Source organism: Onychostruthus taczanowskii, unplaced genomic scaffold (genome assembly GCF_017590055.1).
Source record: "Onychostruthus taczanowskii isolate IOZ18803 unplaced genomic scaffold, ASM1759005v1 scaffold17, whole genome shotgun sequence".
In the NCBI taxonomy this organism is placed as follows: domain Eukaryota; kingdom Metazoa; phylum Chordata; class Aves; order Passeriformes; family Passeridae; genus Onychostruthus; species Onychostruthus taczanowskii.
In genome coordinates, this window is record NW_024498906.1 from 9239023 (window position 1) to 9249774 (window position 10752).

The 10752-nt window shown below is 37.1% G+C and overlaps 1 protein-coding gene across 5 annotated transcripts in view; it reads left to right on the top strand.

The window, feature by feature from the left end:
- USP9X (ubiquitin specific peptidase 9 X-linked) overlaps positions 1-10752 on the top strand; it is a 95795-nt gene that overhangs the window by 82739 nt on the left and 2304 nt on the right. For 3 of the 5 annotated variants that reach the window (XM_041399693.1, XM_041399695.1, XM_041399692.1), the window contains 8 exons: positions 112-337; positions 1391-1520; positions 3140-3325; positions 4992-5212; positions 6267-6355; positions 8729-8885; positions 9278-9490; positions 9919-10014. In XM_041399693.1, the coding sequence (XP_041255627.1) occupies positions 112-337; positions 1391-1520; positions 3140-3325; positions 4992-5212; positions 6267-6355; positions 8729-8885; positions 9278-9490; positions 9919-10014 (1318 nt within the window). Of the gene's footprint in view, positions 1-111; positions 338-1390; positions 1521-3139; positions 3326-4991; positions 5213-6266; positions 6356-8728; positions 8886-9277; positions 9491-9918; positions 10015-10698; positions 10710-10752 lie in introns of all 5 variants that reach the window. The other 2 variants (XM_041399694.1, XM_041399696.1) reach the window with 2 other exon arrangements.

Sequence of the window (10752 nt, forward strand, 5' to 3'; positions counted from 1 at the left end):
GTTTGGGGATCACCTTTAACACGTATTTTCTTAAAACTCTGCAAAAGCACATGTCTGCCAGAATTCACTAATGTCTGTATTTGGTCATAACTGTGCCATCTCCTGTTTCAGGTACGATGCCCTGTGCATCCTGCTCCGTCACAGCAAGAATGTACGTTTTTGGTTTGCACACAATGTCCTTTTTAATGTTTCAAACCGCTTCTCTGAGTATCTCCTGGAATGCCCCAGTGCAGAAGTGAGGGGTGCATTTGCAAAACTTATAGTATTTATTGCACATTTTTCATTGCAAGATGGACCATGTCAATCACCTTTTGCCTCTCCTGGACCTTCCAGTCAGGTATTTAATTTTCTAATGAAAAGCTTTTGAAATTTATTCTTACTTCTTCATTATAAGCATTTAATGTAAAGTAAACTCTGGAGCAGATGCATTAGTGTTGGCTGGAAAGCTGTGCAGCCCATTTGCACTATGAAACAGGATGTAACTCCACCAGTTAGAGTTGCTGTCAGAGAGTTCAGTTTCAGTTCCCCTCATAAAATCTCTGTGAAGGCTCAGTGAGAGCTTTGAGCTGGGAGTGTGAAATCTGCAAAAAAAAAGCAGAGGCAATTTTAGTGAAGTAGCATCTGGGGAAGTGAACCCTTGTTTTTATTTAGAACTGTAAAACAAGCAAACCCCCACAAACAAATAAACACACTAACCTGAAAACCTGCAAGAGTTCCCTAAGTTTTAATCCCGTGTATCTTGCAACAGTGAAATTGTCAAAAATTGTAACTTAGTGTAGGAGCAGAGAGTGAATTGCCTGATTTTACACACAAACAAAAAACCCCTACATCTTATTGTGATACTTGTGATAACAGTGTTAAAAAGATCAACTTTTTTGAGCCTTTGCTTTGTCATGTTTTAATGTCTCGTTTTGCTTACATGGTCCTATTTATCTTCTCAGAATGTTTTCACTACTGTGTCCAGTAAAAGAATTCATTAAGAATTAAGTTGAAGGTCCATAGGCTTAGGAAGGCTTCTGTATTACGAGGCATTTGAGATATACCTGTAGAGGTGATTTGGTTGTCTTAGGCTATAAAGCTAATAGTGGAATTGCATGTGGATTTCTTGAGTATTTAGGCCTATCTGCTATTGGAAAAAAAGCCCAGTTAAAAGTTTCTGTAGCTATAATTTCTTGGACTTAGATGGTATTGAGTGATGGGAGTTTTACTCCCTGTCTGTGTCTGTTTGTCTGCATGAGATACTCAAGACTGACCAGCTGCTGGTACTTTGGAGCTTGTATAAATGCCATACCTTTTAACCAGTTCTGTTTTCTGTCGTAGTAAAAAGTAGAAACTGAACCAAGATATGCTAGATTCAGCCACTAACAGTAGAACTTGTTTCTTTCTGTAGGCTTACGATAACTTAAGTTTAAGTGATCACTTACTGAGGGCGGTACTGAATCTTCTGAGAAGGGAGGTATCCGAGCACGGGCGCCACTTGCAGCAGTATTTCAATCTGTTTGTGATGTATGCCAACCTAGGTAAGCAAATTGCTTTTACTGACAACACTGTAATAAACTGGGGCTTTATTGATGATCCAGTTACAGAGATAACAGCAGGAGGATCCAGTTTTCCATCCTTAGGCAGATTGTTATAGTTATATATCATATAAATGCTCCCTAGCATCTGTGTTCCTCCTCTTTGGAGTTTGGGGCTTCAGTCTCCCTATCATCCATGGAAGATAAACATGAGAAGCGTGGAGCTGTAAGTGTCCTGCTGAGAGAGGGTGGGGGTGCAATTGTATAAAATACTTGACTGTTGCTGTTTATCAGCTCATGCAGGAAGTAGACAATTTTAAAGGAATTCAATTTCCTATCTCTAAAATTAATCTAGACAATTGTGTTAATTTAATTACAACTGTCTGTTGCTTTCATATACTTTGCCTACCGAAGCATTTTCTGGCAGGTTTCTGTCATGAACTGGAGTAGAATTAGTGTCATGGCAGAGAAGAGAGATGCAGTTCTTCTACTCCAACTTCTCTTTTCTTCTTCACTAGCTTTTCATAGTCAGTGCAGTTCAGGCCTCTTGAGTGGGAGAGCACTCAGAGGCCATATAGGAAAATATCATTTTATTTGTGAGTCTGATCATTATCACAATCTACCCTGCAGAGATAAACCTGGAAATACTAATACAATAAGCAGTTGTTCTTGTCTCACTACTGTTACCTGAAGGCTTCTGTATGAGTGTAGAGTCCATTCAGCAAAAACCACAATAACATCATTCCTGCATTCTGTGGAAAAGATTAAATTGTCTGACATTTTGAGAAATCAAATAGTAGATTGTTCACATCAAAGCAAGTGAGAGGTCAGTTCTACAGAGGATGCAACTACAAAACTATCTAGCATAATCAGAAAAAAATGCCATTAAAAAAGCACTTACACTCCTCCTTATCAGAAAAATGGAAGGTAAGGCCCAGTTGTATTTTAGAATAAGAAAGACTTGGAAATGTACGAAAAATCATTACTTTTAAACAAAATAAGAAACATAATGCAAGAAGGGATATAGTGAATTTTCTGGTGAGTACTTGTGTATTATGTGCGTGCTATTCTTGCAGTAAAACCAGGTGTAGGTTTGGATTTTTTTGGTTAGTTGGGGTTTTGGAGGTTTTCTTATTTATTTTGTCACTTAATTTACATTTATTACCTCGTGTGACACAGTTTGAAAATGTCTCAAGTGTGTGATTGATGTATCTAGGACATGATAGAAAAAAAACAAAATACACTGTGGGGGTTGTTTTTCCTATCCTGGGCCTCACAATAAAAGGATTAATTTATTGTCCAAAAGACTTCTCTGAGGTTTTACTATTAACACGGATGCTACTTGTGTGTTGCTTAAGTGCTAATGAGCGCTGTGAAGAAATGGTAGTAATTTACAACTCTCCTTCAATGTGATTTTTCAGCTGTATATAATTTTCTTGTGCATCTTTATTGATTTGATTTTTTTTTTTCCCCCAGAAGGTATAAAGGAGGGTTTAATAGAACCCAAGAACTAAAAAGTTGCGAGTCATGTAAACTCTTGTTATTTTTCTTTTAAAAAATTTTAGAACTATTTTCAGTGCCAGAAACAAGATTTTTTTTTTTCCCCTCCCTGCCCCATAAAGGTGTAGCAGAGAAGACACAACTTCTGAAACTAAATGTTCCTGCAACCTTCATGCTTGTGGCTCTGGATGAAGGTCCAGGCCCTCCAATTAAGTACCAGTATGCTGAGCTGGGGAAGCTGTACACCGTGGTGTCACAGCTGATCCGCTGCTGCAACGTCTCATCGCGGATGCAGTCTTCTATCAATGGTACAGTGACTCTTAAGTTTGCTTTAGATCCATTGACTAAACCAGTGAATGTCTTTTTATGCATGTTTAGCTATTATTTATAAAGTGGATCAGCTGGAAAAATGTTTTCCTTTTATGTTTAGCAGCTCCTTTCATTTAAAGAAACAAATCTGTTTGTTGTAAGCAAAACTGATTTGTTATACTAAAAAGACCAAAACAGAAATCTGTTCTGTATTTTATGCTGCTTGTCTTATTGCTTAAAAATACAGGGAAATAATTAGTAAAGTAGGAGGCTGTTCATTACAAAATAGTAATGCTTTTGGAATAGTTTAAGCCCATTGTCAAGAGTTGTCCAAAGATGTTCTTATCCTAAGTAGGCAATGAAAAATAGACTACAGAAATAATCTGTACAAGAAAAGCACCACAGCAGGTTTTGAGATAACTGATAGTGCTTAGCACTGAAGAGATGCTGCATTGTTTTGGGTAGCTCTTGAATATGATTTGGTGCTCATTGACACTCAAGACAGCAAACAGAAGCCAATGCTTCAATTTATAAAAGATAAAGAATCAGTTAGAAATTGATTAACCACAGTGTAAGTCATTAACATTTCCAATAGCTGAATAGAGTGCAGTTATTTTTGAGGAATGGTGACAGGATATTGGGCCATGTGGACTTTATAGCCTGTATCTGTACACGTTCTGCTAAGCATATTTTAGAAAACCCAATTAGAAATCTGTAGAGAAGCTATTTAATGGGAAACTCATTACAGCTTGATGTGTCAGGCTATAAAGTCAATAGGCTAGACTGTGCTATGGTGAGATTAATGAACTGAAAATTTTACTGTGCTGTAATAAGCTTCAGAATCATGTGGCAATTTTGGTTGGGTTTTTTCCAGTGCATTACTTGAAGCTTAAACGAAAAGGTAGTCTGCCTGTGACAAATAGTTGTATATTCAATTTATTCATAATATTGTACTAAAAATATTATTTATATTAACTTTACTTTGACTACTAATTATGATTACTGTTTGCATAATGAAGTCATTTTTTTGCTTCAGCTTATGAAACTAGAAAAGCTTTCCCTAGTCTTCTGGGCATCTTCAGACAATAACTCAAAACACTGCTAAATTTAGAAAAATCAGGAGCAAATCAACATTCTTTCACTACACAAAATGAAGCTGACTAAATAAGATACATTAATTGCAAAAGTATATTTATTCTCTACACTCCAGAGATTCAAATGGGACTGTTCTAATGTAGATATTCCTCTGAAGACTTTTGCATTGTCTTGTGAAGTAAACAGACATTATGTCCTTAAAATATGGCTTGGGCTGTGTTACACAAGCAGTGAAGTAGATAAATGCAGGAGATAAGAGGATTTCTCTGAGAAATCTCAGTGAATTCTCCTCTTCCATGTGAATATGTCTCCAGCTGTTCTGCTTTGATTGTCACTGCATATTCTTATCAGAGAGGGAGAAGTAGCTCTCTCAGGCAGCAAGTGTCAAGCTTCACAAACATAAAAATTAGTTCTTTCATACTATTTTTTTTCAAAGAAAGTCAGCTGTTAAGGGAGGGTTTGTGTCTTTTCTCCATCTGTGTTTTTTGATGAGTTACACCAGTTTGTATTTTGGAGTCTACACTGAAGGTACTTCAGCACCTTTTAATCTGTAATAACTGTTTGTTCCAGGTAATCCCCCACTTGCCAACCCTTATGGTGATCCTAATTTATCTCAACCTATAATGGCACTTCAGCAGAACGTGGCAGACATTCTGTTTGTGCGAACTAGCTACGTAAAGAAAATTATTGAAGATTGCAGCAACTCTGAAGAGACCATCAAGTTGCTTCGTTTCTGCTGTTGGGAGAATCCTCAGTTCTCTTCCACAGTCCTCAGTGAACTACTTTGGCAGGTAAAAATACAAAGCTAGGAGAGAGATGGGAATAAAAATATGAATGATTCTGCATTTAAATGTAAGAATGTTGTATTAAATACTGAAGGGTTGCTTGATAAATAAATTTCCTCAAAATGGCATCCTCTGTCAGTATTTACAGTCTTAGGTCTGTATGTCACGTTGGAGCACTGTGGGAAGAGCTTTATGAATTTAGGGAAGCAATCAACCTTTAACAAGTCAGGAATGATGTGTTAAGGGTGGAAGGTAGACTCAGGTGGTCTTTGTGAATTTCAAGAGCATCTGCTAAAGCTTTTTGTCATTATCCATAAAAGAGATTCGTAGACGACATGGGAAGTCGGAATAATTTCCTTAGATCTCACTTGTATTTATTTCAAGTATGTTTGTTAAGTAAGGTTTTTTACAAGTCTGCAGAACATATTTGGCTTTAGACTCAGCAAAGAATCTTTGATACTGTCTTATATTTCCATTGTAATCTCTGTAAGGTCAGTTACACTTCTCCACTCCAAATAAAATTCTTTATTTCTGTTAGCCCATCTTTATATTTTCACTTTTTTTTAATGTAGCATCACATTTTTCTACGGCCCTTTGTTTGACACTTGAAAGAATCATAATAAAAATCACTTTATTGATATTTTGCTACCCATATATTTTAGATTTTAGGATAACCTGTGAAGACAACCTTTGTACACATTGCCTAAAAGTAGCAATATCAATGAAAATTGCCATTTTAAAATTTTTCTTTTCTAAAGGTATTTTTTAAGGTACTGTCTTCAGCTTATCATGCTTGGAGCTTCAAATCAACTGTGTCAGAAAATCCAAAAGAGACATTTTTTTCCTTTACAGAACCTACTGTATTTAAAAACAAATCAAATTAAATTGCAACCTGTAAAATTCCTGACACAACCAACACTTTCTAGAAAAGAAGTGTTGTATCTAGAAATATCCTTTAAATTACAGTAAACTTCAAATAAATTGTGCTCTTGTACTTCACTGTGTAAGCTACCTGCCTCAAGGAATGCTTTCATGTGTTCTCTGCATTTTCACTTTTTAGGTTGCATATTCATATACATACGAGCTTCGACCTTATTTGGATCTGCTTCTGCAAATCCTGTTAATTGAGGACTCTTGGCAAACTCACAGGTCAGTATTTGCCTGTCCTTTTATAATTCAATATTGTTCTGTACAGATTGTTTTTCCAGTGGTTCTGTTGCTAATCCTTTCAATCGGTTAGTTTTAAATAGGTGTTAAATCAAAATTCACAAATAAAGCGATTTTCTGTGGTTTTATTTGAAATTTTAAGGTAAGTACAATTTTTCATATTCCTTACTATAGAGAAGTTTGCTATAAAGCCAAGATTTCTCACATACAAGAGAATGTGCTGTTTAGGTTAAACTCAGGTTAAACTTCCCTGTGCAGTGCTCAGATTGATTCACAGAAACATCCCCTTGAGGTGGGTCAGTGACAGCCTGGGCTTGCTCAGGAGCACATCAGATGTGGGAGTGGTACCAAGACACACATGAAGTGTGAATGTGGGAGAAAATAATATTTCACATTTAGATATTCTCCATATGATCACATTTCAGAGAATTGTAACTCAGCATATTACATATTAATCCAGTTGAAAACCTAATTTTTATAAGTTTACAGAATAAAGCTTTTGAAAAGTTATTAAAATGTTTAATTACTGCAAATACGATTTCTGAAAACAGTCTGTTTTTCGGAAGTTTAATATAAAAGTAGGTGAGATGACACAAATGTCATCAATGTGCTACCTGTCAGTGTTTTAAAATGTTACTGTTTCATAATAAGCAGTTTTAGGTAGTATGGGATTTACTGAATCATTTCCAACTGTGTCTTCTAGGACATTTGAAATACTTTCAGTGAGAGCACACTTGTTGGGTATGGGAGTGGACTCGTCCTTGGCTGTGGAAGCAGACTGCTCATTTAGAATGTTACCAGTTGCCTGGGCATACTTTAGGAGGGACTCAAAGGAGATGCTGGTCTGGCTTAACCACACTCCAAAATATGATGACTGACTTGTAGGGATTTGGTAGTTTTCTTTATGGGATTGCTATGCATATATAATGCAGTTAGCTTATAGTATCTTCTTGATAAACAAATAATTCCATAAAGTAAGTCCACAGAATGCTGGAGGATAGGCACACTTTAATAAATATGATGTAGAACAATGGATTTTTAGGGTTGAACAGCAGGTGAGAAATCATGGAAGTGGTTGTTGGGAATATAATGCTGTATTTGGAACAGCAGGGTATGAAGGAGAGGTAGATTGCTGTGATGTGGCTTCTCTGGTGAAGTACATCACTCCATGTTCTATTGCAGTGTCAGGAGCAGCACTGCTCCATGGAATTGTGCTAGGCTTCCACAGAGGGTATTAAATGGCCAGCTCCAGTCATCCACTACTTCTTGCTGCCACTTCTGGCCATAGCTTGAAGTACTTGTCTCTGTCCTGTTCTTGGTTTTGCTGTAATAATCAGAGAGTTTTAGTGATATTTGTCTTCTCTTCTGAAAAAAAAAAAAATCCCAAAACCCAACAAACCGCCACGAAATAGTGAAATTGTCCATTGTAAATGGTGTCTTGTAACTCCTGGAAAATGAGTCTGATCTGACCCTCGGGGCAACTTGTCCTCTGGTACTGCAAGATCACTGCTGCTGGCCCTTGGCAGCAGACCCACTCTCTTAAATTTCTCTTGATTTGACAGGTTCAAGTGCCGAGTTTGGAATGGTGCAAGTGCCATTAAATTAAATTAACTGAAGTAAAGCTCATCATTGCTTTACAGATGGAGCCTGGGCTGACAGCTGCCAGGGCTGTGAGGAAAGAGGGCAGTTCTTTCCCTGCCATGAGTGTAGGTCTTTGAGACACCAGTGTGGGTTCTGTGCCCCCTCTGACTTTTTTTCAAAGCCAAAAGTATGTCAGTTCTCAGTTTTTGCACATTTTCAGGGTAGCAAGTTAATTCCTGTGCCTTGTTCAAGAACAGAAGGCACAGAAACTGGGCTTAGTTCCAGGGAATGCCCGAGTCCCCTATCCCATGCACAGATATGTGCACTCATTCCCCTTCTGAAGAGCTGCCTGTAAAAGGGTGTCTTTGAGAAGCACAACTGAGTGTAAGTAACCATTTTGTTGAGGATTTAACTGTTCCAGTTCTGTAAGGACCTGCTGGGTTAACAAGGCTGATTTGTAAAGGCAGTAGATACTTCAGTAATAAAATTGAACTGTTAAAGTTGATTACTGTGACTAGAATTAATCATACTTACATTTTTTATATATCTTATTCAGTTATATTTTTAGCATGTTTGGTAATTTTTAAACTAAGTTATATATATGACACGTCAGGTTAATTTTCTGATTTTAAAAAAAAACCCTCTTGACTAACACCAGAAGTCAGAACATCAAATGTCCCTTTTGTAATGACATTGTATATAGAGCCTTAATTCAAATGCTAAAATTCTTTAACATTTAAAGTTTTATTGTTGTTGTGGTTTGTTTTTTCCTAGGATTCACAATGCACTTAAGGGAATCCCAGATGACAGGGATGGACTCTTTGACACCATTCAGCGCTCGAAGAATCATTATCAGAAAAGAGCTTACCAGTGTATAAAGTGCATGGTAGCTCTCTTCAGCAACTGCCCTGTAGCTTACCAGATCCTTCAGGTGATCCTTTTATTCTGTTTCTTGCTACTTTTTTTCCATTTCTGTGTTTAAAGAAAACTCAAACCCCACCATTATTCAGTTTTTAGTGCCTCAATTAAATTACAACTTTCAGGGACAACTCATTTGAACCTTCTGTATGAGAAGGTCATTATAAGGGATTGAAGGCAATCTGATTAAATTCACACTCATTTGCAGCTGCAATGCAGCTGCAAATCTGCAGACTTCATTTCAAATTTGAAATTTTCTTAGGGAAAAAAAAGGATATTTGGGCCTCCTTTAAACAGCAGCAGATAGGTTGGTGGTCTCTGACAGCTGATGTGTAGGAAAGGAAAAATACTTCTGTTTTCAAGAACAGAGGAAGTAATTATGAATTGTTCATTTTCCATCTGCAGAGCAATGGAGATTTGAAGAGAAAATGGACCTGGGCTGTGGAGTGGCTTGGAGACGAGCTGGAGCGTAGACCATACACTGGCAATCCCCAGTACACCTACAATAATTGGTCTCCACCAATACAGAGCAATGAAACATCAAATGGCTACTTCCTAGAGAGGTCACACAGTGCTAGGATGACTCTTGCAAAGGCTTGTGAGCTCTGCCCAGAGGAGGTAAAGAATTAATTTGACTTTCAATTAAGAAACTGAGTAAAGTGCTTCTGTAAATAATTAACCTTAGCAACAGTCTCCGCTCATTTAAGAGGTAACACATTTCATATGTACTTTATAAGAATGGGTTTATATTTTTATTTTTTAGTTTTTATTACTGTTCCTGTAGACATCTGTCACTTAGAGAATTAGCAGTATAAAATTGAAATTGACCATTTGAAGTAGATTATGATTAATACATTGATAGAGAGACTTTTTATTTAGTACAGTACAAGCTATAGGTGACAGGGTAGGGTGGAATTTTTTTCTGAATGTCTGAAACATGACTCTAGCATGTCTGAAACAATCATTTGCACACAGGATTGGTTTGGGCTAGAATAATTGTAATATGTTTTCAAGAAGTAAATTAAATGGGCTGTTTCAAACTTCAGGAACCAGATGATCCTGATGCCCCAGATGAACATGAGTCTTCTCCACCTGAAGATGCACCACTGTATCCCCATTCACCTGGTTCCCAGTATCAACAGGTAAAAGCTCTGACTCGAACTATTTATTCAGTTTCAGGTTTGCTTTTTTTAGCATTTATGGTGACTTAAATTATAGGTATTTAGCCAGAAGCATGTTATTGTCAAATACCATATTTAGAGGAATAAAGGTGCACCTCCATTTCAGCAGGAGCAGTTTCACCATCAGAGCTTCAGATGAGAATTTTATCAGCTCAGGGATTAATCATCTACAGAAAGAGCAGAGAGATTGATGTAATCACAGCCTAGTGCATACTGAATTTGATTCTGCTGTATTTATTGACATTGATAATATTTTGTGAGCTGCTTTCTTGTTTTCAAATATAAGATCAAGTCTCAAGGCCTGAATTTGGATAAGTGGAAGGCTTTTGGGAAAAAAGCAGATGGCTTTGTGGCCATGGAACTCGTGCTATGAACAGTGATCTCTAAATCTGAAGTACATATAAAATCCAAATCTGGTTTTATGTCAAATGGTTGCTTTGTTAATACTTTCCCGTGGAAAGCCAGATCTGGAAGAAATCATAACCAGGGTCTTCTTATTGAATTGACTAAATTATTGGATCCCTCACTTAGTTGCCATATTTTGTTCCAATTCATTTTGTATATTCCAAATCTGCTAATTTAATTTCCTTTCCTGCCCAAATCCATTTTCCCCTCCATCTTGCTTTCCTTACTTGATGTTCTCAGCAGAGCAGTTGGTAAGTCATGCAGATTTTCCCACTCCTTCCTGAGCTCCCGAGT